The sequence below is a fragment of the Anopheles gambiae genome, chromosome X (genome assembly GCF_943734735.2).
Source record: "Anopheles gambiae chromosome X, idAnoGambNW_F1_1, whole genome shotgun sequence".
NCBI classification, from domain to species: Eukaryota; Metazoa; Arthropoda; class Insecta; order Diptera; family Culicidae; genus Anopheles; species Anopheles gambiae.
Window position 1 is genome coordinate 13,987,941 of NC_064600.1, and position 27,615 is coordinate 14,015,555.

At 45.7% G+C, this 27,615-nt stretch overlaps 2 protein-coding genes across 4 annotated transcripts in view; one reads left to right on the forward strand and one right to left on the reverse strand.

Moving 5' to 3' along the window:
• The first annotated feature begins 13 nt into the window (after positions 1–13).
• LOC1272364 (protein single-minded) lies at positions 14–19,029 on the forward strand. Of its 2 annotated transcripts, none has more exons than XM_061661203.1 (7): positions 14–452; positions 6,511–6,705; positions 9,417–10,246; positions 10,321–10,526; positions 11,007–11,113; positions 11,263–11,410; positions 11,498–19,029. In XM_061661203.1, the coding sequence occupies exons 2-7, from the start codon at positions 6,531–6,533 to the stop codon at positions 13,506–13,508; spliced, it is 3,477 nt and encodes a 1,158-aa protein (XP_061517187.1). In that variant the 5' UTR covers positions 14–452; positions 6,511–6,530; the 3' UTR covers positions 13,509–19,029. The 2 variants fall into 2 exon arrangements, with proteins under 2 accessions (XP_061517187.1, XP_061517178.1); XM_061661194.1 differs by lacking the exon at positions 14–452 and adding an exon at positions 5,434–5,739.
• Positions 18,523–27,615, reverse strand: part of LOC1272365 (PH and SEC7 domain-containing protein) — a 22,568-nt gene continuing 13,475 nt past the window's right edge. The window contains exons 11-15 of one of the 2 annotated variants that reach the window (XM_061661160.1): positions 23,936–24,128; positions 23,542–23,798; positions 23,040–23,413; positions 21,537–21,674; positions 18,523–21,457 (exon numbers count right to left, since the gene is read on the reverse strand). In XM_061661160.1, the coding sequence (XP_061517144.1) occupies positions 21,062–21,457; positions 21,537–21,674; positions 23,040–23,413; positions 23,542–23,798; positions 23,936–24,128 (1,358 nt within the window). In that variant the 3' untranslated portion in view covers positions 18,523–21,061. Of the gene's footprint in view, positions 21,458–21,536; positions 21,675–23,039; positions 23,444–23,541; positions 23,799–23,935; positions 24,129–27,615 lie in introns of both variants that reach the window. The other variant, XM_061661152.1, reaches the window with a different exon arrangement.

Here is a 27,615-nt window from a genome sequence, read left to right on the forward strand (position 1 = left end):
CACAGTCGGTGGACGGGTTTTTAGACGATCACGAACGTTCCGCCGGTGCGTGTTTCCGACGCTGGTAAGAAATTTTCCGACCAAAACGTGCACACACATTTCGTGCAGGCGAGGTTTGTGTCTTGCGTTAGAACTTTTAGTGATTTTGTGGTTGCGGCTATTGATGCAATTTTGCTAGTTAAACACAAGTGTAGAGTGTGTGAAGTGTTTTTTTTATATCTAATGTTGTGTTCCGAATGAAACGCCTCACGGTGAGCGTGATCTTGATCTTGTGACGAGAAGTGATGCCACAAAGGCGACGGTTTGGTGCAGTAGAAATGGCTTAAATAGACAACCGCATCAACGAGAACAGGAGCCACGATCAACCACGGTTTGTCGGCGGGTCAACTAAATCGAGTGCACGATCTGTTGAGGAGGCGACTATCGGACTCATTCGGTCAAGGACTTTAGAGGTAAAACGAGAAAAATAGCACACATTAAATTTTCAAGCTAAATATGTTGAAAATTTAACGAAGCTTCATCTTCGGCGAGTGAAAAGGGCAATTAATGGGTTGAAGTGAATATTTCCCTTAAAAAATCCAGTCACGATTATGACATATTATGGCATATTTGGAGCATTAATAAACAATGAAATAGACATAAAACAATTCAATTGAAAAGCTAATCTTTGCTGGAGGACAAACCTCGAGAGGACAATCGAACCACCTCCGATCAACACATGACCCACCGAATTTACCATACGACCAAATGGATGCTCCTTAAAGTTTATTCCAGCAGCTTCCAGTTTCAATGCAATCAATGCAATTAGCAGATAGCAAGCCTAATTCTTAATAATTTAACCACACTTAAGTTATAAAGCTTTGGAAATAAATTCAACTTTTTTTCAAAGCCTAATAAAAGACTTGCAAAATAAGGTGTAGGGATTGTGGGGAAAAAATTGCACGATGTGCAGTTTACTAAGCTTTTCTATTTAAAAAAAATTACTTCTGTTCACGTCACGGACCACAGGTTGGAGATCACTGCCACATCGGGCCTGGAATATATCTTGACTGAAACTGCTCCAAAAACCATACCGGTCAATGCCAAGGATTCCGAACCCTTTCCAGAACTTACACTGAATCCCTAATGGTCCTGGAACTGATCTTGACCCCGTGCAGATCCTGTTACATATACCTACGAGTACTGGAACTGATATCAAAACCATACTTCTTCCTTATATAATACGGGACCTGAATAGATTCTCCATCTGTCTCAGATGTCTCAGAAAAGAAGGTCATTTGTTTCAGTTACATTTTGTTGAAAAGTTGCCGCGACATTTTCATGTATCTGGACCTACAGTAGCGGCCACCTAAAGTAGGACACAGATATTCTGATGTTGAGACTTCCTGGGCAGTTCCTCGGACCACTTACTGGAAAACTTTCCTCACACGTCGTTGATGACATTATTTAGCTATGTTTGAGCCAAAGCCCCAAACCCCAAAGACTCCAAAGCGTTTAACTATGGAATTCTGACTGTAACTTGTATCGTTCTTCCCTTACTTAAACTTGTATCGTGCGTCCCTTATCGTACTCGAAACACTTAAAACCAAGTCGGTGTTGTGTTTTCCATAACTAAAGCGGTTGCCATTGTATAAAAGTAAACTAAGCAAAAAGCATCCAAACTATCGGAAAGTAACACTGATCAGCCTTTACTATAATTTTATTATAAAGATAGTTTAACTTTGAATGTCTGGCTATCGAAACAAACGAATCAGATATCACTCTGTATGGTTCTCTCATTGCAACTTTCAACTCTTTCAGCAATTAGTGATTGAAACCCTAAGACTCCAAATAAAATTCTAATAATAGTGAGGAAATCAGCAATCGAATAAACACTTCGTTTGAGATCAATAAATTAACTACTATGTTTATGAGCCCATGCCCGTTTATGTTTAGCATGTTGTTGCTTGTTTGATTTGAACCAAAGCATAACGTTCAATTGCTCTTGTTTATTACTTCGCCAAGTGTTTCATATTACGGGGCGAAAAGCAATAACAACTGAGCCGGCTACAAGCTCGCTGGCTATCAAAAAACAGTGTTGCGTTGGTGCTTTGTTCACTGGCAAACAGAGATCCCAGAGATCATAAAAATAAGTTGCTTCAAACTTTGTTTCCTTTCGCTTGAACAAAAAAAATAATAACCCCGTGTCAAATAACTTATCGAATGCGAAGCGACCGAGTACGTGACAAAAGAAGGGGTTTGCCGATGGTTTGTTGCCGTCGCACAGTGGAGCTGCTTTTGTGCCCAACGCAAGCCCGCAGGCATTGTGCTTCTACACAAATGTGTGCCTGTAGCTTTCTTCGATTCATGAACATCGGTCCGATTAGATCATCGTAAGAGAATCGCTGTATAGTATGGAAATACAATTTCTAACACGCCTAATTATTCTACCCGCCCTCAAACATGTTCCGAGTCCATGAATGCTCCTGATGTGTTAGTGAGTGTGCCGGGGAGGTCAACCGGAACGGGTGCTGCACCCGCTCGGGCCCGGGCAGCATCCTCTGGCAGCATCGGGGACAAACAACCCGAATTCCGGTCGATGTCCTTTCGGGCCAGAGCCAGAAGCCAAGGCATAGGCCCGTGCCGCCAGCCGTAATTTGACCCGCCCGGGTGTCGGATGGCCAGCTCGCGCGGTTTTGTGCATGGCTCAGCTGCTGGCACTGTCAAACAACCGAAAACAAAGGCAATTTGTGTTGCGCAGAACATAGAACGGCGGGCGACCGGTTTCCGTTGCAGCGCGGGACGTTTTGCTACTGAAGCTGAAATGTGTCATACAGACGGATTGGTGGAGCTGCAAGCTGCGTTTACATTTGTGGAGCTGGAGGAAGTTGATTGTTTTGTGAAAATCTACAGAGAAGCACGCTCGAGTCGTAAAAGACTATCGACCGTAGCGAAGCCTCCAGAGCAGCTAGCAGAACCTCCCCAGGACATGTATCCATTTTCTTGGGACGTCGACTTCCAACATCGACATTGCGAGATACCGTGCCACGGACGGAAGAAAGTTCTCCAGCAACTTTGAAATCATTCTGCTGGGTGAATCTTCCCTAGCGGCGAAGGTTACGAAGAGGTACGCGTTGTGAGGCACGGATGTTTACATTATGTATTTCAAACCATATTTTGTGACTTGATTCATCTATACGCTAAAGACGTTCTCTGAGACACAGACCGTGCTTAATCGGGTTTAATTTGGGATATAATTTGGCGTGCGATTTCTTTGGAACACAATTTAGGGTCCGCTCCATAATTCAACTGCACATTAGTGACGGTATGCCACCGCACATGCACTCCTTAACGCCTCCACAGAACTCTAGTTTTGTGTACATAAATCTCACGCTAAACTGTTTCCTGCTCTCGCTTCCCCGCATCTGTTGGCCTGCAAAGATACTTAATTTCGCAAAAAAAAAAAAACACAACACTGCAACAACGCCGCAAGCCGTACCGGGCGATAATAGAGGTTGGATTTTTACGACCACTTAAAAATCGAACGCTAACAACCCGCCCAGGTACACCCAGGAGGTGAAGGTGAGAGTTTTACTCATCTTTCAGTTTCCCGTACACTCAGAAAGGTGGTGCAGTGACGTGTGTGGTTTAATTTTATCAACTCGACAAAACTGTTGTGTGCATCTTCTAATGCGGTCCTGCACCACCATTCCTGTGTTCCAGCAGTTAATGAAAACAGCTTTAAACTTTGCTCAGGAAAAAGGGGTTCCGGGGTCTTGCGCATTGTCTTGCGACGGTGCGGTTTTGAGCAAGGCTATATCTGCTGGCGTACCTCGACGAAAAGGAAGCCCGCATGGCAGGGCGTTTGGAATTGGAGATGCCCAAAAAAACAAAACAAAAAAAAACAGTGGGCTCATTGTGTGATCTTCTCACCTTGTCGTGATTTGCATGTCATCGATTGTGTGGGAAAATACGATCACCGAATGTCTGATCGGGTACGCATTTGACCCGCATCCCATCCCGCGCGCTGCCAAACAAAACGAGCAAGAATGTGTACCATTTACCCGATATCATGATTCTGCCGGATACGCGTCCCGTCACAGCTATCGGCACATTGGGCAAGTTAAAAAAAATATTTCCCTTTTTGTCGCAATTTTACGCACTAACAGCACAACTGGCGGCACGACCCATAACATAAAAAAACAGAAAAAAACTAAATAAATTGTGTGTGTGTGAGTGTTCCGTCGGCGCCCTTCGAAAAACAAAGCTCAGTAAGCGCCGTGCACCAGCGGCGGAGGACGCAAGTTCCCGTGGCCCCGGTTGAGCCCACGGTTTGTTTATCGTCGCCGAGTTGAGGCCCCCAGACCCAAAACATTTCCCCCCTTTTTTGCATACTCTTCCCCGGTTGCCCCTCTGCCTCGTGTCGGACAGGGGCTTTTTCCAAGCAGTGGGGGGTGTGTGTGTGTGTTTGTGTGTGGTAATGACACTGAACGGGGAGTGATTCGTTTGAAGGCAAATTACAAAGGTAAACATATGCTCCAGTAGGCACACGTGCATTGGGAAAAGAAAGAGAGAGGAGGGATGGTAAGAAGAGATGTACTCCAAGGAAAGGTTCTTGAAGCTGACCGTCGTCTGCGATGGGAAAAGAGCGTTAATTCGAGCAATTACGGGCAGTTGGAGAAGTTGAAGCGAAGAATTCTGGAACTTTTCATGGAACATACAGTCTCCAATGGTTGTCTTTATCAAAGATCGCAGCAACCTCTGCGGGAAATGTAGACAATACACCAGATTTGTAAGTGTGACACACTCGTAACCTGATCACCACGGCACACTTGTCTAAGGCTGGAAATAGACGAATCGAGATCGTCGCGGTACCGCGAAAATCGCTTATGACTTGAGCTGTCAATTCTGTTATAAAATCTGACAGATAGGCGAGATAATCGCGGTTCGTGTATGGAACCATCCGAGGTCTGGTGACGATTGAATGTGCCAAGAAGAAATAATGTTTATCAATTTTCGAATCAAATTGGTTATTTCACATAGTTTATGCAAAATAAAATGCAAAACTCTTTTCCCTACACGTTTTTTCAAACGAATTCACCAGAAAAAGTGAAAACAATCGGTTCGCGCTACCGCGAAAATCGCAGGAATACCGAAGTTGGGTATCTCTGCGAAACAGCAGGCGCGATCGGAGGCGCGGAAGATTTGACAGCCCAACTGTTCTACAACTTATAAACAAGGCGCGAATTTCGCGGTACCGCGACGATCTCGGTTCGTCTAATATGGCAAAAACACACACACATACGCATACACAAACAGCGCGAAGGAACTAGCGCCTAGCGGAACCGTGTGGCCGTAGGTAAAACATTCTACCATAACTTCACCGATACTAGATGGAGGTGAAAGGGGAATAGGGTGGGGAGTTTTTGCAACAGAAGAAACTGTACGTGGTGTAGCCCTACGAAGGCAACGATTCGTCACAGTGTACGAGCTACATCGCTAGTGTCCCAACGTGCTCGCGAATAGACCAGAGCTCTACGGGCACCCTTTGCGGTGTGACACTTGCGCGCGCTTTGTTGCCGTTTGGCGCAAGTGGGTTCTTCGCAGTGCTGGCAACGCTGGCGGCACACCATCGCGCAACGGGCAGTGCAAAATAGCCGATCAGTACCGTGTTGTCGCGAATCTTCCCATTTTGCCGTTAGCAGTGATAGAGTGTGAAGGGTTTGCTACGAGCTTTGCAGTGCCTAAAGATGCCTAAAAGTGAGTGTTCCGTGAAATTGTAGGAAATTGTTCGGTCGGGTATTCGGCTGTGTGTGGCTTTTTGTTGTTGATTTGTTTGTGAACAAAATGGTTAAGAATTTGGTGGTGAACAAATGGTTGAGATGTTATTGTTTATATTTAACCACAAAGTGGCGAGCAAGATGTTGACAAGTACATAATAGCGGAAAAGTGTCCATTGATTAATGTGCCCACAAAATAGGCACATATTTGTAGCGGGAATTATCTTGACATGCTTGTACGTAGAAGGTCCGCGGCTTCTTAACGCTCCTACGCCCTGGCCATTTCAAAACGGTTCCTCTCTCTCGCACGCGCGCTAATATCGCGGCAGCTGTTTTCCTTTCCTTACCCTGCTTAATGCGACATAAGCCATAAATTATGTTGCTAATTTTATGGCTCTATTTCGAACTGTGAGTGTGAGGGCGAACTTGTGAGGCCTGGACGGTTTAGTGATGCACTATTGCAAAGTAATTGTTGCGCATGAACCATCAGGGGGAGGAGAAAAAAGTCTAGACACTGTTGAACACGGCATACTTGCACACTGAGCTCATGGTTGCGCTTTGTTCTCTGCGGGTTTTACTCTCTGCCCTGTCCTGCTGCTAGTTTTACGCAAAATCGGGAACACATGTTACGCCTAGAGCATTAGAGAGAGAACCACTTCGTCCATTCGTCTGCTGATCAAATGATATCAACTTTCAACTGTTTTTATTTTGTTGTTGTTTCACTACGAACGCCTTCCAACGAACGCGCCAGGTCCAACGACACGGTCCGCGATGAAGGAGAAGAGCAAAAATGCCGCCCGGTCCAGGCGGGAAAAGGAGAACGCCGAGTTCCTGGAGCTGGCGAAGCTGCTGCCACTGCCGAGCGCGATCACGTCACAGCTGGACAAGGCGTCGATCATACGGCTGACGACGTCGTACCTGAAGATGCGCGCCGTATTCCCGGAAGGTAGGTTATCGGGTGGGTGGGTGCTTGACTCTAGTGCTAGTGTGGTGTAGTGATGGCAATATCCGCTCATTAGTGTGAGTTAGCTCAGAAATGATGAGTAGGAATGGTGAGTTAAATCTTTGTACAAATTAGCGTGTCATTTAGTGATGGAAAAAAGTTTACCTCGGAATCGATTCCGACTAGCACCAAAGTTTTCTGGAATCTGTCCGGAATCGAATCGAATTGGCTGCAGAATCGACTTCGGAATCAGAATTAGCTCCGGAATGGGAATTGACTCCGGAATTGGCTCCAAAAGTAAATATTGGCATTTCTATGAGAATAGGTGTTTAGGTCCTATGCTGCTACGATTGTATTGATAGCCTCAAATAATCCAAATTTAATAGTAAACGACTCATTCTCATGGAGATCTCGCTTCTGAACCTTTAGAACTGATTCCGGACCCAATTCAGATTCCGATTCTGGAAATGATTCCAGGACTGATTCCGATTCCAGCTCCGGAATTGATTCCGAACACGGTGATTCGAAATTTTATAGGTCCGATTCCGAGCTCGCGCCACTAGTGTCATTCATAGTGAAATTTTTTTATTTATTTATACTCTCGCACAGTGAGTTCATTCTAAGATGATTTTTAACGCTCTGAATGCTAGACCACTTTTGTTTACCTGGGCCATAATGGGCCTAGGCATTTTATGTTTACATTCTTAATGGTTATGATATATGATAGCTATTACCCCCAGGGAAGTGTTTGAATTGAATGAAAACAATGCATATTAATACTCGATTGGTTATTGCCTTGTTTATTACTCGTTTTATATTTTGTTTAGATAATCAATATCGAGAATACGACAGTTTTATGTCGTGTATGTATTTTACTTTAGTAAGATGATTCATTGATGAAATAAAAATAGTGATCAAGTAAACAACGTAGTGGATAACTTGTGGATATTTAAGTAATATTTGCTATCTATTAGTTAGTTTGAAATTGCACAGTAGAGCTGTAGTCACAATATATTTTCGATTATTTCCAATGTTATTTTCGATTTAAATCTTCGATTTTTGATAGTTTATGAGTATCATGAATTATTCAATAAAGGCACTTATAAAAAGGGCATATATGATAGCCATGCTAGTAAAATTGTTAACAAATCAAGAATAGGGGATTGCCATGTTATGAGATGGTAAACGAAGCGGTCCCGTGGTACAGTTGTAAACTCGCACGACTTAACAACATGCCCGTCGTTTGTTCAAACCTCATATGCTGACAAAATCCGTCTGCGAGATATTGAATAAATCTCGAAGTACAGGCTGGCATGTCCACGAAGGACGTTACATCAAGAAGAAGAAGAAGAAGAATAAGAATAAGAAGAAGAAGAAGAAGAAGAAGAAGAATAAGAAGAAGAAGAATAAAAATAAAAATAAGAAGAAGAAGAGATGGCGTTAACGTTAATTTTACCATACACAATCGATCGGACCACAGGGTTCCTTAGAACAGCACATCATTAGTGTGGTGTGGGTTGGGTAGGTATTTACAAAGAGGTTTTTTAAAGAGCTTTTGGCTACAATGTCTTGCTTAGCAGGCCTGCGACTAGTAGCCGTGCCAAATGAAAATTTATTTATGCCAGATGTCATCAGTTCCTCTATTTTAAGGCTGACTATACAATTATTAGTACAGTACCTTATTTTATTGTGTATAACGACACTCTTGATTTAACATTCAACAGTTTTTTCATAACGTAAAATTATTGTTCTAATTAATGATTAACCATACAAATAATAAAATAGCTCCATTTCGTATTCATTGCTGTTTTCAAACAAAATATGAATTATAGCATCAGTTTTGCCCTTAAAGAGTGTCATTATACACGCCGAAATACGGTACATGGGAAATCAAGGTTACAAACATTATTATTTGTCTATGATATTTATCATAGAATTGTGTCTGAAAGATGTAATGATGCCTAATGACGATCACCACTCGCTTCATTGAATATTATCTGAATGATATTGTCCTTTGGTTGTTTGCTTCTATCTTGGAATGTATAATCTTCTGGTGCTTTAACAAAACGATACAACTATACTCTCTAAGCAGACGGGAAGATGGCCAGATATTTTTATTAAATACCTCCACCATTATAGGACGATAATGCTATCAGAATTAGTGATGAAAAATGTGTTGGAGCTTTCCGGAATCGCTCGGAGTCGTCCGGAGTCTCCTGGAGTCGTTTGAAGTCGTTCGGAGTCGGAGTCATCCGGAACCGGAGTTCTCCGGAATTAGTCTGGTTCTTTGGAAATAAATGCCTGTATACGAAGTGCACGCGCAAAGTAAAAGACAAAAAAAAAACGACAACTCTGATCGACCCCGGATGATTCCGACGCCGGACAATTCCGGACGACTCTGACAACTCCGACGACTCCGAACCAGACGACTACAACTCCGACCCAGACGACTACGACTCCGGGCGGAACTAGTGGTTCCCATTTTGCCAGAGTCGGAATAGAACTAACAATAGTCGGAGTTGGATTGGAGTCGTTGGTGCGCTTCATGGTACAATTGATACTGATAACAGTGTCTAGGAGGTTTTACCAACATTGGAATACCGAATTTCGCCCCAAAACTTATCCAAGTTTGCTAGATAGCTAGCACCCTGCCGTAAAACTGTTACCATTTTTTTTACCAACTCCAAACTCTCCGGCTTCCCAACAAACCACAGGTCTCGGCGATGCGTGGGGCACTCAGCACATCCCGAACAATCCGCGCGATCTCGCAATCAAGGAGCTCGGATCGCACCTGCTGCAAACACTGGACGGGTTCATCTTTGTCGTCGCACCGGACGGCAAGATCATGTACATTTCCGAGACGGCCTCGGTCCATCTCGGGCTCAGCCAGGTCGAGCTGACCGGCAACTCGATCTACGAGTACATCCACAACTACGACCAGGACGAGATGACGTCCGTGCTGTCGCTACAGCCGAACATGTACGTCGGGCCGCCGGCCGGTGGCAACGGTACGGAACCGTCCCCCGGTACCGGTCCGCTCCTCGCCTCGACACCCTCGCACTCCTCGCTAGCAGCGGATGCGGGCGGACCGACGGGCACCACCGATTCACCCATCTCGCCGTTTGCCAGCCTGCTGCACCACCAACACCACCATCACCATCCGGGCGGTGGCGAATCACCCCCGCAAAGTCTCACTTCGTCCGGTGGCTCGATCGGTACCACGCTCGGCGGACCGCTCGGTCAGTCGCCCAACGATATGCAAGCGGGAATGCACCACCACCAGCAGCAGCAGCAGCAGCAGCATATGGGCGGCAACGGTGGACATTCGCCGCTCGGAGCGGTGTACGGGAGTGGTCCGGGCGGGTACGGCGGTATGCCGCAGCCGCCGCACCACCACCACAATCACCATCACGGCCACTATCACCATCATCACCATCACAGCTACGGTCAGCACCAGACGATCGAGATCGAGCGGACGTTCTTCCTCCGGATGAAGTGTGTGCTGGCGAAGCGAAACGCAGGCCTCACGACCAGCGGCTACAAGGTCAGTGCTGAATCCGGTGACGCAATCTAGCGTTCAGAATCGGACGAAAAAATCCAATGTCCCACACTCCGCAGGTAATACACTGTTCCGGCTATCTGAAGGCCCGCATCTACCCAGGGGACGCGACGTACGGCGAAGGGCACAGCTGCATCCAGAACCTGGGCCTGGTTGCGGTCGGCCACTCGCTACCCCCGTCCGCCATCACCGAGATCAAGCTCTACCAGAACATGTTTATGTTTCGCGCCAGCATGGATCTGAAGCTGATTTTCCTGGACGCCAAGTAAGTTTGCACTGTCCCCGTTACACCGGGAGGAGCTTTGAGGGAAATTGTAATCGGGCACTTTTATGACGTACCAGTGCCGCTCAACTTCTCCCTCACTCGCCAACGACTCATCGCGTAACGCACCCTAGCGGGACGAGTTTGTTTGCCAAGCAGCGGAAATCCCTGCAACGTGTCGAATCTCGTTTCTCACTTGCAGCATTACTCCTACCACTCGCTTATTGCCACTTATTGTTGGAATACCAAAAAAAAAAAAAACAAAACAAAACAGGCAACCACTTTGCACTTGTTTTACTAGAGCCTCCGTCAGCACACTCGTTATTGGAGGGGGAACTACATCAAGGGATTCTTTTCTCGCTCTCTAAAAAAAATCAATCAATAAACACGATACATAGGGTGCGGCGTCCTCCTCTTGTGGTGCCTAGAGTAGTGACGGTAATTGCTGAATCTTGGCCGTTCGCCTTTTCTTTCTCTCCACAGAGTGGCCCAGCTGACGGGCTACGAGCCGCAGGATTTGATCGAGAAAACGCTCTACCAGTACGTCCACGCAGCGGACATACTACACATGCGCTACTCCCATCAAGTGTGTAAGTGTGCGGCGGAGTGTCCTAACGGCCGTAATAGGACGTAATCGATACGTCGGCAGGCTTTCAGTCTCACTATAGCTAACCGAATTTGTTTTGTGGCTTTCTTTTTTATGTTTTTAACTTCTTTTGGGTGCGCACTTCCAACACAGTGATGTACAAGGGCCAAGTGACGACCAAGTACTATCGCTTTCTGACGAAGGGCGGTGGCTGGGCGTGGGTGCAATCGTACGCCACGGTCGTGCACAACACGCGCTCCTCCCGTCCGCACTGCATCGTCAGCGTGAACTATGTGCTGAGGTGAGTGGATGTTTCGATTTTATATTTTTCCCCAATACTTGGAGTGTGATTTGAATGTTTTAATATTGCTCTGCTTTATCCCCGCAGCGACCAGGAGGCGCAGGATCTGCTGCTGAATGAGGTGCAGCAGCCGCAGCACAGTGCGCCCACCCAGCACCAACCGTCGCCGAGCGTCAAGCCGGAAGCTGGTGGTGGTGGGGGCGGCGGTGTTGCCGCCAGCAACAAGGAGCGTAGTCTGAGCGAACCGGCTACGGCGCTGGCCGCCACTATGACGCCCGTTTCCGGGCTAGCGTCTGGTGTGCCCGCCCACATGTCCCCGATCGGTGGTACCGTGGTGGTGGGCGGCAACAATGGAACGGCGCGGCGCGGTGCCTCAGTGCAGCCACCGCATCAGGCCAGCATGTCGTATGGGTTGCTAGGGAAGGAACTGCAGCACCAGGACCATCTACAGCAGCAGCAGCAGCAGCAGCAGCAACATCAGCACAACACCTTCCTTCAGCTCGCCAACCTGGACGATGATGCAAGTCTCGGACCGATACCGGGTGCCCCGTCCGCCTGTCTGGTGACGCATCCCGGGTCCACGGGTCTGCCCCCGTCCACCGGGCAGGACGAGTACGAGCTGCAGATGCAGTACGGGTCCGGCACGACCCACCAGCAGGAGCCGAACACGGGCAGCACCGGGTACTGCATGAACGCGGCCCCAACCGGCGGCCTGCTGGAGGGCCACGGAGCTGGTCCACATCCGGGGACGGACGGGAGCGACGCGTTTCTGGAGCCGTACTACGACCAGTTCTACGGAGGGTACGACTCCCGGCAGGATCCCATCTCGATGCGACCGTATTCGGCCAGCTCGAACAGCTGCAGCAGCTCGGAGGCGGAGGGTGTGCTCGGACATCAGCAGCAGCATCATCAGCAACATCATCACCAGCAGCAGCAGCAACATCACCAGCAGCATCCGCTCCAGCAGCAGCCTCCGCCGCCCAGCTACGGCAGCATGAGCATGGCTGGGGCTGGCGTGTTGCGGCAGCACGTCACCACCGGCGACCTCGGAAACACTTACGGTGACCACCATCAGCTCGACTTTGTACCGAGCAATGGCCATCAGCAGCAGCAGCATCACCACCACCAACTCCAACAGCTCGACCAGCACACAGGTCACACGAACGGTGGCAACTCCAGCTTTTTGTACGACGCGTCGCCGGCAACGATGGACGGCAGCACCAGCTCGGCCTCCCCGTTCGATGGCATCGCGCAACCGTTCGAGCTGCACCATCTCCCGACCACCCACGGGCACTTCCGGCAGCAGCAACATGCCGACCTGCAGCAGCAGCTCGGCGAGTCGCCGCTGGTATCGTCGACGTCTTCGTCGTCGTCGTCCGCCCTGCTCGGTGGGTCGCCCGCACGCCGTCCAGCGCCCGATCGCGACGAGTCGGTCGTCAGCGGGGCGGAACCGGGCGCCTCCAAGCAGCCGAAGCTGGCCAACCACCACCAGCATCAGCACCAGCTGGCGAACGGCACAGTCAGCAGCAACGGGACGACCACCGGGAGTGCCAATGCGCTGCAGGCGACAAACGGTGCTGCCAGCAGTAACCACCTGAGGGGCGCTGGTAATGGCAGTATCATTATCAGCACCACCGACACCAACCAGGGCGCCGATACGAATGGCGTCGTCACGGTCAGCATTAATCTGAACCATCTGCACAGCAGCACCGGCGGCGTTAGCAGTAGCAGTGGCAGCACCAGCGGAGGTCCATCATCTATCAGCAACAGCCATCTACTTAGCACCAGCGCTAATGATCATAATGGTGCCATTAACAACAACAACAATAACAACAACAACAACACTAACAGTAATAATAATAATCTGCACAGTTTGGAGAAGAAGGGCGGCCCGGTGCCTAACCGCAACTCGCAGCCGGTGCGAAGTCAGCCGCCGCACTACACTGCCGACTCGCACTACGATCTGCCGCACTACACGAGCGTCATCGTCGAGTCGACGGCGAACGGGTCGACGGCCGCGCCCAACAATGGCGCGAACAGTGTCACCGGCAAGCTCTCGTCCAACGAGTACATCTCGCAGCAGCAGCCGTGCACGTAAGCAAGGCCATTGACAGAGAAGGGATTATTGTAATAATAAGCCAATACAGCCACCACACAAACCGATCAAAGCGCGCGGTACAATTCCATTTTCCCGAGGCCACTTTAATCAAATTATAAGTCGGTTGGGCGAAACCGAAAAAAAAAAAGAACAGGAGATTACTACCGCTAAGGGTAATTTATGCGCGTGTGCTACTAACCTTTTTGGCGTGTATATTTGCTGTCGGTTTTTTCGGCACATTGAAAGTAGGGCCCTACTCCTTCGTAGAGCAGCTATAACTAAGGCACATATGGTGCCTTTTTATTGCCACTCGCAGCTTCATATTGCGTGGCTAGAACTTTTATCCCCCCGGTTCTGTCAGTGCGATAGGCAAGTGTTTCGATTAGGATATTGAGCGTTGCACATCAGGGGCTAGTGTTGGGTAAAGCTGAATTCAAGATTCATGGATCTCAATGAATCTGTGAAATCAGGTTGTTTAACCACTTTTACTATCTCTTTGATTTCGACTCCTCTCTCAACTCTTTCCGTAACCGTATTTTTTCTTCTAATTATCTTTAATTATTCTTCTAAGTTTCATTAAGTTTTGATAGTCTCTACGCTCTACCTATGTTTTTTTCTTTAATTTTTTTTTTTTGCTAGGTCAAGACTAGTTTAGTTAGGCTTAGTTTTTCATGAATTATTTTGTTTATTTGTTAGGGTTTATTTAGTTTTAAGTCTGCTTTATTTAGCCTTGATGGCGGATATGGAATTCATAAATGAAATGAAATGAAATGAAATGAAATGATTCAATGCATCTGAAGCTCTGCTTGTTAAGATTCCTGATTCTCGAAAGATTGATAGAGATTGAGTTATCCTGTTGCTCTTCTTCTTGGCGTAACAACCTACGTGGTGAGACCAGCGTACACAAGCATGCAAGACTTCAAGAACCAAGATGTCACGCAGCCGGATAGTCTGGTTTGCAACGGCGAGACCGACTGAAACCCGTGAATTTGTACCTTGGGATAGCGCAAATTCAATATTTTTGAAATTTTGTGCATGTCTAGAGATTCATCAATCCCTGCAGATTTATAAACATTAATGGATTTATGAATCTTATGGTTTCATGAATCCTTGGAGATCCTTCCATCTTTAGAGAATCATGCATCCTTGAAGACTCTTGAATCTTTAGATTTTTTTTGAATCTATGGAGGTTCGAATGATTCATGAAACCCAACACTAACCAGGGCACCAACCGCATTCCCTCAGCGCAGCTAATTAATCGAGATCACACACTCCCTCTGCCGAAGCCAAAAACACATCGTGGGAACATGGAGTAGGACATCGTGGAGCTGCTGCTGTTCGTTACTTTACTATTTAACTTTATTTATTGTATGTCTTCTTTCACATTTCCTCCAGTTTTTCATTCATTTTCCCATCCACCGGGTTTGTAATGCGTGTGTAACAGGGGATGGAGGAGAGGGGAGGAGAGGTAAAAGGGGTGTCTGTTGTCTTTTTTCATAAGTTGACGCTCTCTCACACACTCTCTTCCCAGGGATTATTTTTCCTATGTCCGTGGGTTTTTATGTTTCGGAGACGTGTGTGTGTGTGTTTGTGTATATGTGTGTGTCCGTTACGATTCCAAAGGAAAGTTTTTTGGAAGTTTGAGCAGAATTTGTGGCGTAACACACATATACCCACATGCACACACACGCATCGCGAACAGGATTAGTGAACATCACAGTTAATCAATTCAATACAATCAATGATACTTGTGAGGAGAGAGAATGGGAGGGAGTGGATGAGGAAGGGGTAGGCTACTTTCATGTTAAACATTACACATGTTACTTTAAGAACTATTATTAGTATTACTTATGCACTCTACCAATGGCTCCTAACATCGTTATTAAGTGAGGCGTGATTTCTTCCACTCCTGCCGCACCACCAGAGGTTTTTTTTTGTATGTGAGGGTGTTGTCTAGATTTTGTTTCTGTTTTATTATTATGATTACTTCTGTTTTCTGGTAACTTGTGGTAAGTTGTGTGCTGTGTGCATGTACGCCCCCATCTTCAATTCTTTCGTCCGTGCTACTGGAAGATGATAAAATGCGCCAATCTATTCATGTCTCGTGGATATTGTTCTGCTTTTTTTGGGCTTTTTCGACCAGTTGTCAAACCAGTCGGACGCCAGAAAGGAGTTCCATGAGCCTTAGAATATCATCAACCGAAGGAAATGCTGCTGTATCTATATTAGTATACTTCTAGCTAAACCATATTGGGATGTTTGTGAAATCATTTCATATTTCCTTTGTTTTTTTTTTTGCAAAAGTGTATGTGGTATATAAAAAAGAAAACCCGGTCGCTCTATTCTTCTAATAATTGAATAATCTCCTCGTTTCCTACACAGCAATTTCGGCTCGGTGTGTGCGCGTGTGTGTGTTAGTGGTGATTTACGAATATCCAATGATTTATAGGCCGCGAAAAATCATTCAGAGTTTCTGGATCGCTGTGCAAATCCCAATGTCTAATTAAGGCTATTGTGCTCGTTCACGCGTTTGTTGTTCTTTGGGGGCGCTGAAACAGCGTTAAACGAAGTTTCTACAACATCCAATGGAACAACTTCCAACTTCTAATCCAATGTGCGAGGAAGACTTGGAAGAGATTAATCTCCGCTTAACAAAACTGAGAGAAAGACTGAGATACATGAGAGTGCGGGAGACGTCGTGGTACACTATTTTCAATGTTTCTGTTCCTGTGTTGCCTCTCGTCCATAACTCACACACACACATTGATTATCAGGTTTCATATTTCTTCCAATCTCGAACTTCAATAACTTAATACAAACATTACACCGATAAAACAAGCGCTAGTGTGCAGACTCCCAGTTCAAGATTGGCCTCCCTATCTTTTTAGCGTATTTATACACACACACACACACACACACACACACACACTCACATTGAAGCATCATTTAAAGTTGGGTTTTGCCGTGGTTTGCACATTATGAGTAGTTCCTTCCCGTCATCCCATCCCGGATTGGTAATCGATCGACCCCCGGTCTCGCTGCCTTCACTCCGTGACTGTTTCGCTGCACGTGGCAGCAGCGAAGAAAGTTCACAACAGCTACAAGATCAGCTTCAGTTAACGTGCGTTTCTTAGAAAAATAACAACGGCACACACAAACTAACCCTATCCGACACACACACACACTTTGCCAATCCGTTCCAATAAGTAGTAGTTTATGCGGCTCAAGAGTTGTCTACTAGTACACGTGTGCTTTTATTTTTGTGTTTTTAGTCCTTTATTTTCTTCGCTTTCCCATTTCTACTATGATTGATTTGGCAACAATTTGGTGAGGAGGGGGGGGGGAGTGGAGAATGCTACAAAGAGATACCCATAGTGCAGAGCACACCGGTCACGTGTGGCGTGAAAGGGGAAGGAAGGGCTTGCTTATCTAGAATTATCGCGCCAATAAGCATTTATATATTTATTTTTTTTCAATTTCATAAAGCTTTTATATGTATATTTGCCGTGTGCTTTCTGACTTTCTTCCGCTTTGCTTTGCATGTTTGCAGCTCCGTCCCGCCCGTTCTCCCCAGTAATTGATCGTTGTGCACTTTGCGTTTTTTTTTTGTTTCTTCTTCATATAAACCGTATTATTGTTTGAAGTTTTCTTTTTTGTACAAACCAAAAACCGGAAGCTACATCGTGGGAGAGGAGACATTATAATCGTTCTAAGTTTGTAGAAACACGTTCCAAACAAAATTTAAACAAGTTTAAATAAGAAAGCGAATGACGTGTCATATCTAGCGACGTTGACAAACGCAAAACCATGTATAAGAAGAAAAAACAAAGAAACATAGTTAAAATTAAGGCATATCTTCATAAGAAAAGAAAGAGAAAGAGCGAGTGAGAGCGGTCCTTAGAAGAAAAAAAAACGACCACAGTAGGTACGTGTACGAAGAACCTGCGCAATGTTAATGTTGAATGATGAAAACAAGCAATAAAATAAATCAATGTACAGACATGAAGTGTGGTTTTGTATAATTGTATTCTTTTTTTGCGAGAAAAGCAAAATGAAGAAAAAAATCAATACATTCTCTTGTGTATATAAACAACAAAAAAAAAACAAAAACGTTCGGATGTTAAACTGTGCGGGTATGTGGGATGGCATCCGAAGGAAAACACTTACAGCGAGGGGGAGGGAGGGGTAAAGCTAAATGCAAATTAATTGTAACCTTTTTTTCATTCCCTCTTCCAGTCACAGTACGTGCTTTCCCCACGGCAACGCCAGTGTGTGTGTGTGTGTAATGAGTTAAACATAAAACTAAAAATGCCTTCCTATCAGCCCTCCCCCAGCAAACTGTATTGTTCTACACACAGGCACACACACAGACACACGGGCGCAAACTGCAATTAAGCAAGTAATCAGCTGCAACGAATCGTTAGGTTAGGTTTGTTTTTTTTTTTTCAAGATATAAATTATATTCTTCGCTTACGTGCTAGTGAAATGAACGTTCAACAGTGATTATAATTGTTTTGTTGACACACACAGTGATGCCACTGATTTTACCACTATCGCTCGTCGGTTGCAAGGAAGGGAGGGAGATGGATGAAAGAGGGAAAGAAAGGAAGGGAGGGGGGGCTCGTAGCACCGACCAAATGTATATGTTGCCGGGGGAAGGGGGGGGGGGGGAGAGGAATACACTATGTAATATGTAATAAGTATTTAGGAATATAACACGAAATCGATCGGCTCTTCTCTCTTTTTTGCTGCTGCAAACGAAACGGGGGGAGGGGGGGGCAGGTAAAGCCGTCCACCTTCTTCCCGCCGCCATGCTGGAGACGCCGAAACCGAACTCAGGCACGCACGCTCCTCTCGCTTACCCTATCCTACCCCTGCTCCCTGCTAGCGCACCGTCCTACGCTTCGCTATCATCCGCTTCTATATGGATTTTTTTTTCAATCGACGTTTTGCTTCACACTAAATACTTTCGCGCCTTACAATTGCTCGGTCGCGTAACATAACCCTTTTCTAAAAAAAAAAAAGAAGTAAGTCCAAGTCCAACACAAACCAGGAGCAGTCACGATCATCACACACCATCGCTCGCCTGTTTGCCACCCCTGTGTCCGATTGGTGGAAGAATGTAAAACTACACACAGTCTCATTGGGGCGAAACAGCAAAACAAAAAAATCAAACAACTAGCCTAGGATGCGTTTCTTTTCCCCTTGTTCTCTTCCCATTTTTTTCTTCCTTCAGTGTCCCCGTTTTTTTCTTCCTCGGCACTACTGTAACCGTGTGTCTTCTCGTTCTCAAATCAGCCTTTCGTTTTCGCATCAGTTATTTTTTTGTTTGTTGTTGTTGTATGCCATGAACTAGGTTCCAATATAAATAAGGTAGCAAATTACACTCGGAAGCGTTAGCAAGATAAAGAGATAGAGAGAGAAAGAGAGAGTTATTTGGGGGGGCGTAATTAAAAAAAAAAACAATCAAATAAACAAAAAAGCAAATCTAAACTGCAAATACTGCATACACTGCAAACAACAACCAGCATTCTTCTCCCTTCCCCTACCCCATCCCACGGAACAGGCCGAATAATGGATTCGTTCTATGATTTCGTTTTTTTCTTCTTCTTCTTTTTTAAAGCGTTCATACACAGTAAATACAAGCGTACTGCGCGGTTCAGCTTTCATCATCTTGATTACGATGTTTTAACTTTTCTGTAAAAAAAAACCCTAAACTTCTCTTCCAATAATATGTTGCAAATAAGTTCAAACAAACAAATAAAAAAAAAACAAAAAACAAATACAAAAAATGTAAACAATTCTATACGCGCGTGATGAAGCCTACCGAACTAGTGTACACAATAAACGCTATCCGTTACGTATGTGAGGAGCAACAAAACCGGTAGTAGGAAATTGTGGGAAAATTCAGCGGGGCGAGGAAAAACATAATCCTGACTACAATCCTATCAAAGTGTTTGCGTGCTTAGGTATAAATCGTATAGCAGTAGAATGTAATAATGAACGCGTAATTGCCCCGGTATGGTCGATCGCAGCCGGCGAGAGTAGACTTGCTCTCTAAAACACGGCTCGGAATCATAAACCCTATCATCAAGCCTATATAAAGTGATGACAACACAGCGTCCCTTCCGTCCCTGCCTTCCTGACCCCTGCCCACCCTGCTTAGTGCGTGAAAAACGGGAAAACGACTGCACTTCGCTACTGAAACGCGTTCCTATCGCGTTGCTTCCTCCGCGGTACAACCTCCGGTGGCGTACCTCACTATTTGGCTGTACGACAATCTCATGATCCGGACAGATTATGATGGGCAACGAGGAGGTTCGTGCTTCCCTCCCTCCCCTCTCCCCCCTCCTCTCCCCCGGTCGAACATGCGTAATTGAAACGTAATTTTGGCACGTCGCGTGATTCAACGTCCCATTTGCCAGTTCGCGAACGGGTTAGTAAACCATCCCTCCACTCCGCCCTAAAGCTGTGCTTTGATCGCTCCGTTGGCCGGATGATTGTGGGTATGGTAAGCACCTCAAACTGCTGCTACTAATGTGTGTGTGTGTTGACTACAATCTGACTACGACCACCGGAAATAGTGCACTCCGCTACGATTGCCCTAACTGTGTGTTTTGTTCGGCTGGTTTTTGGTTGCAGGAGGAGAATAAAAACTATATCTGCCAGTGGCTATTATTTCGCTTACAATAAGCACATCAAGCCCGAGTGCCTTTTGCCTGCGTAACGATAATAAGTTCATCCAAAATAAATAGAAAGCAAGCGCGGCCCGGTTGCTGCAAGCGGCCGGGGTACCCTTCTTTTGCTCTAAGTAGTAAACCGTCACGCAAAAGCAAAAGCAGTCGGGTGGCGAGGGGGAGGGGGGGCACTCTTCTTTAGCAAATGGTTACACATGACATACAACAGACTGTGTGTGTATATATATAATAATAAGCTTTAAATAAATGCTCACGATCACTGCAGTGGGTGGCGCCTTTTTGCTGTTGACTGTCGGCGCGGGGAGCCGGCAATGCTTCCGGCGCGTGTTTAAGTAGGAAACGTCAGACAGTGGGGAGAGGGGGTAGGGGGGGGAGGGGAAGTCAGGTAGTATGAAGCAGGAAGGGAACGTTAGAGGAGCGCTACTTCCATAAATGCGATTAATGCTTTACCTTTGTATTACTTTTTCTTCCCTTCGTTTTTCTTTTCTTTTTTTTTTGTTGTTGCTAATTTAACTTTCCAGGCGGATGACAGGCAGATGATGCCACACGTTGTCAATTTTGGAATGCAAGACAAGCATCCGCGCGCGTCTGTGAATACTAGTGCGAAATACTTCTATCGGATTTGTCTGACCGCGTCACCTACCAGTAATGTTTATAGTATATATATATATCTCTCTAAATATATATATGCACACAAATGTTTCGTTTCGGGTTTCCCAGCGTGTTTCGGTTTAATTTCCACCCCGTCCCTTCACTGCGCTACCGACCGCTCGCTACTGTCTGCCCACGTTTGGTTACCCGGAGGCGCTAAGGGGGCGGGGTGAAGAATGGGCCGAACCAGCCGGTCTCACACGCCTACAGGCTGTTGGTGGATTCGGTCGCGACGCGGGGCAGCTGCCCGAGCGCTGTCGTATCCGGCGGCGACAGCCCCGACCGACCGGTTGCGTTCAGCCCGGGCCCGCCACCCTGGCCCTGGTGCTGCTGGATAAAGTTTGGCATTAGGTTACCGGCATTAGTCGCCGTCCGCTGCTGGCCCGGTCCCGGATGACTGTTAGCACCGTACTCGTAGCCGCCTCCGCCGCCGCCACCACCACCACCGAGCGGTAGCATCGTGCTGCACGTGGAGTCGTCCCGCCGCTCGCCAGTATCGTTCAGGGCGGCCGCACTGACCTGATGCTGGTTGGTGAAATCTTGCGGCTCCATCGTTAACCGCGAGCTGAGCAGGTTGTAGTAGGTTTTGTATCGCTTCAGCTGTGCGGGCAACAAGCAAACCGTGTGAGCCAAATTGCAAATGTGAGTGCGGTTGCGTGCGCCTCATACTCATACTCACCTCATACTGCAGATACACCTCCTTTTCCTTGTAGTTCTGCAGGGCCAGCCCCTTCGGTGGCGCGGTTGACATCTTGTGCTCCTCGAGCATGGTCATTATCTTGTTAATTTGTCGCTCGTGCGATGACAATTGATCGCGCTGTAATTGAAGAACGGAAAGTTAGATCCAGCACCAACTTCAATATTCTCGCAAAACTGTCCGATACGGTTGACACACTTTCTCGAGAGTCAATGCATTGTGCGGGAAACAAAATAATAAAAAAGCAGTGATGGGAAAAATAAAGTTTTCCTCGGAATCGATTCCGGATAGTAGGTACGGATTCAGTTTCCGGAATCGATTCCGGATTTGGCTCCGGATCGGCTCCGGAATCGGAATGGGCTCCGGAATCAGCTCTGGAATCATGATCGGTTCAGGAATCAGATTTGGCTCCAAAATCAGAATTGGCTCCAAAATCAACATCGGCTTCGGAATCGGAGTCAGTTTCGATATCTCCATAAGAATGTGCGTTTGGATACAATGATGCTACGTATTGATAGCCGCAAAGAATCCAAACTTACTTGTAAACGATTAATTCTCATGGATACTCTCGGACTGATTTCACTTCTGAAACATCTTATTTCAATTGAAGAACTAATTCTCATTCCTGTGCTAATTCCAAGCCTGGAGCAAATTCTGATTCCGTTTTCGGAAGAATTTGTGATTCCCAGGTCGATTCCGATTTTGGAGTCGATTCTGATTTCGAAGCCGATTATGTTTTCGAATCCTATTCCGATTCCGGAATCGATTCAGAATTCAACTCCGGAATCGGCTCCGGGATCGGAATCGGCTCTGGAATTGGTGCCGGAATTGGATCCGCAATCAGAATCGGGGTCGGAATCGGAATCGGTTCCAAAATCAGTTTCGGAATCGGAATCGGCTTCAGAATCGGAATCGGCTCCGGATTCAGAATTGGTTTCCGAAACGGGTCCGGAATCAAAATCGGCTCTGGAATCCTAATCGCCTCCGAAATCGATGCTGGCTTCGAAATCTGAATTAGTTTTAGCATCTCCATAAGAATAGACGTTTGGGTCCAATGATGTATTAAAGACCGTAAAGAATCCAAATTTACTTGTAAACGATCCCGATCTCATCGAGATTCCCGAACTGATTTCGCTTCTGAAACTTTTTATTTCAATTAAAGAACTGATTCTCATTTCGGAACTAATTCCAATTCTGAAGTGAATTCTCATTCTGTTACCGGAACAAATTGCGATTTGTAAGTCGATTCCGATTCTGGAGCCGATTCTGATTCCGGAGCCGATTATGATTCCGGAACCTATTCTGATTCCGGAATCGATTCCGAACTCAACTCCGGAATCGGCTTCAAAATCGGCTCCGGAATCGGCGCCGCAATCGAAATCGATTCCAGCATCGGGATCGGCCCCGGAATTGACTCCTAATACGGAATCGGAACCGGGTATGTCCGATTCCGAGCTTCCACCACTAAAGCAAAAGGAAACCTACCAACAGCAGGCGACTGTGGGTGCACGGTAGCAACGGTCGCTGAAATCTCTTCTGGCTGCCGACACCGCCCTCGAGCGGCGGGGCAGAAAACGAGGCGCACACAAAGTTGATCGTGTCGATCCACGACTGCAGCTCCTTCGAGTCGCTCGTCTGGAACAGAAACTCCGACTGGTCGGCCGTCTGCAGCCGGAACACGTGCTGCTTCTTGGTGTAGTCGCTCGCGCGCGTCGCCAGCGCATGGTGGATGCGGATCGCGTTGTGCACGTTGTCCGACATCTGGTTCTTCCGGAAGCCGTGCTCGTCCTTGTGCAGGTACAGCACCAGGTCACGCAACGTGCAGAAGAACATCTTCCACGACCGCCGGCCGAACGGTGCTGCAAGCGAACAAACAAACCCGCAGCATGCTGCATCAATCAATAACGGGGTGCGTTCGGGTGGTCCGGGCGGTGTCGGCCCGGTCCCCGTCCCGACCTAGCTGGTAGCCCTGCGCCCACACACTTACTCTTCTTGTAGTTCGTGTCGTAGCAGCACTTGCGCATCACGTAGCCCTTCTTGTACTCGACCGCCGCAAACATGGGCGGCGCCTCGAGGAACGGGTTCGGCCCGACCGGTGGCCCCTGCAGGCTGCCACCGGTCGGTCCACCGTCCCCACCGCCGCCACCGTTGCCGCCGAGGCTGCCGCCGAGCCCGTTGCCATTGCCACCGTTGCCGTTGCCGTCGCCGTTGCGGTTGCCCGACTTTGGATCCGTTTCGTCGTCGCTGGAGAAACCGCGGCACGAGAACGAGCGATAAACAGAGAGTGTGTTAGAGAGGGAGAAAGAGAGAAAGAGTGATAAAGATAAAGTCGAAGGGCAGGGGAAGGGGTATCGAAAAAGAAGTGCAAAGATAACACATACAGTGCCCACTCGAGTTGCTTCTCCTTGATGGAATAGTAGAGCTGCTTCAGCACATTCTTGGGGAAGTTTTCGCCGTCGTTCAGGTCGCTCAGATTGTCAATAAACTCGGCGCACGTCATCTTGGAGCCAATGTTCTGTCCGTGCAGGTCCGTATTTAGCAGCATAATAGCACAGGTCAACGTATGCACAGCATCTAAGCGAAGGGTGTAGAAAGATACATTAATTTAAGCACGTACGTAATTTTTTGTTTCGATTGACTGTTTTCTTGTGCTTGAGCTGCGTTTAGGAAATAGTTCTTAGCATAGTGTTACTCAATACAGTTGAACTCCAAATAACGAGTTAAAAGCGTTTTAGTAACTTGCTCGTTTTACGAAAAAGCTGTTATGCAGGAAAATTTTTCAATATAGCGGAACTTGGGGCAAGTGTGCCACCTTAAGCGTTTCAAGTTATAACTCACTAAAACGTGTTTTTCAAAAGCCGATTTAAATCTCATAACCATTTTACATCTATTTCCTCACTTATAAATGAGTTTCGCTTGAAAAAAGTGCAAACAAAACAGTTTTTGAAGCGTTTTAAAAAGGGTCCAAAAAGACGTTGTTTTTTGGGCTATGGGGCAAGAGTGCCACTCGTATGGGGCAAGACGGCCACCTGGTTAAAATAACCGTATTTCTTAGATAATTGGAAATTATTACGTTTGTACCACTAGTGTATGTATTCCTACATGTATTTAGTCAACAATGAACCCTTTTTGACCACCAACTGTACCACAATATGGTTTTTTTACTGTTCTGTTTTTCTGGCGTGGAATCCGCTCACAATAGCGCACCATTCCGCAGCACGCTACAACAATGTTTACATTTTTGACAGCTCGCGCCTATGAAAGATGGTGGCACACTTGCCCCAAACAGAGATGGCACACTTGCCCCAAAAGTTGTAACTTTTTTGAAATTGAATTTTTCAGTGACAAAAAGAAAGTTTTTTTCAACTAACCCCACAAAAAAATTCACGTTTCCTCAGCTATACGGTGGTTTAAAAATTTTCTCGGTTGATTGTTCGCATGATTTTTGAGAGCTTATTTGGTTGGATTAAAAAATTATAATATTCTGCTCAATTTTTTAAACTCAATATAAATCAGTTCAAAACAATGGGAAATATCGATTGGTCTATATGAAATTCGGCTCAGTATACCTAGTCATTTGAAAGGAACCAACTGTATACACAATTGATCATTAAACTAAAGTTTTTAAGGAAAAATGCTTGGTGGCACTCTTGCCCCGTATGGCACACTTGCCCCAAATTCCGCTAATTTTTATTACAAGTGAAATAATTGGTTCTAACCAAGTAAATTTGTAGTTCAATAGTTTCTTGTCATTATTATTTTCCCATTTTCATGAAAAAAAGGTCGAGTATTTATTTTAATATTTCCAAAATTTTGAAAATTCCATTGTTTTGTGCACATGATTCGCTTGTAGATCCACAGTTTCGGCCGAATAATGCTTACGGAAATAAAAGGAAATAAATTCAAATCACTTACAAATTCATTCAATCACAGCACAAACCAAATAAGAATTTCAAACGATCTTTGATCGGTTTGTGTTTGGGAAGAGCTTGTTGTTTAAGCCCAGCTCCAGTGAAATTGAACGTGCATTTTTGGCGTTTTCTGCTATATTACATTAAATATTAATCACAATATGGCTTCTTATAGTACATCTTCTTCTTCTATTTGACGAGTGAGGATGTATCCTGCTTTATTGTTAAATCGTTTGTCTGAAACAGTATATTTAGAGGCTTACTCTCTCTCTCTTTCATAGACTTCGCCTGTCAAGAGTCAAATGTCTAGTAAAACGGATGTTTCTGGCTTATCGTACATCAACAGAAAGGAAATTTAATTCCCCAACTATTTAGCCTGCAAATAAAATGTATTTCATTGCACATCCCCGCTTTGTTCACCGTGAATAAATAATGTTCACCGGGGAATCAAAAGGATTCTTTCTATTCATCATGTTACCATGTTTTATACTCTAAATAGTTGGGGAATTGCATTTCATTTTCTGTTGGTGTACGACAATCCATATTCTTATGCAAGCATGCTCTAAAATCGGTCTAACCCAGCAGCAGTAAAAAGTCCTTAAACACTCCGGATCATCAAATTCATCGTGTACACGAGACACTATACCGAAAGTTTGCCTAGCCTTTCTAATAGTAGTATTGATATGTTCTTTAAATACTAATGATTCATCCATCCATACGACAAGATCTTTCACTACATGCACTCGTTGAACAGGAATATCACTGAAAGTGTAGGCGGTTGCAATCCTGTTACAAGGGCGACCAAAAGTGATAACGCAGCATTTATCAATACAGCGTTCTACCCCGCTTGACGTACACCAGGATGAAAAATTATTAAGATGATCTTGAAGAGTGGCAGCATCGTTAGACTGGATATAGGTAAGTAGATCTTTATCTCCTCTGCGTAGAGAAGATAACCGTCAGATGGAAGAATACTAATACAATCATTTACAAATGATACAAAAAGGAGTGGACTACCACTACCTTGAGGCACCCCAGAAGGGTTCGTAAAAGCATTTGAAAAATGTGCTCCAAAAATGTGCTGAAAAATGTGACCTTCAAAGATTGACTCGATGAAAAGGACGTTATCCAGGATAGAACCGAACCACTGAGCCTAGTACCGGATGTTGAGCTGGGTAGAGAAACCCAGAGTTATGGTTGCTATACGGTTTTCGTTGATAATCATTTCCCCATTTTTGTTTTATAATCCATTGACACTCATAAATGGTCAGAAGTCGAGAATATAAATCGAAAATACACATGTTCTCACTTTCCTCTGTTATCCGGTTGCTATGGATCGCAGTTAGGCTTGGGCAATTCGGTTCATTTCCATGAAAGTGAACGTACTAGTTCCTGCATTCAGATGAACTGAACATGAATCGCGATTCATTCGCTCAATTCAATTTAAGAAAATATGGTGAATTGTTTTATGTTGCAAGAAGAACACAATTAGTGTATTGCATCTTGAAAATTATTAGGCAGACCAGGACTATTCTTATTACGATTGGTAGGACGATCTTTTCGTGAACGTCCTGGTATTACGGTTCATGTTCATATTTGTATGGCGGGAATGAACGACCTAGCGTACTAGGACATTCTTTATTTCGACGGATAGGTAGTTTTTTTCGTGAATGTCCTGGTCATACGATTCTCGTACATATTTGTATGGGGAAAATGAACGACCTGGCGTATTAGGACGTTCTTCATTTCGACGGGTAGGACGTTCACATGAATTACATTTATAATTTATAAAGAATCGATGAATGTTGATTAGGTGAACGTAGGTCGTTCGTTCTTTAGGATGAATTGAATGAATCGTACAGTTCTGGTACTTGAGTCACAACTCTAATCGCAATCCATGATAATGGATCGCAATTCCCTACGTCTGAATCGTTTTCAGATACGTTTGGATCGTTTTCAACTACGTTTGGATCGCTCTCAGCTACCTTTGGATTTTGCGGTAGCTCGCGCAAATTTCATTGCAACGCAACGTTTATTCAGTGACCGCGCGACGCATTAAGCTTATGAAAAGAAAATCAAGTAACTAAGGCATTCATTTCCAAAGTCCAATAGCAATTTTAACGTTTTATTCTTTATGTATTTACATATAC

Bases quoted from the DNA above. Each gene is read 5' to 3' on its own strand.
- LOC1272364 (XM_061661194.1), top strand. The intron at 6,706-9,416 runs GTAGGTTATCGG...AACAAACCACAG, and splicing joins GCGCGCCGTATTCCCGGAAG to GTCTCGGCGATGCGTGGGGC. The intron at 11,411-11,497 runs GTGAGTGGATGT...TTATCCCCGCAG, and splicing joins AGCGTGAACTATGTGCTGAG to CGACCAGGAGGCGCAGGATC.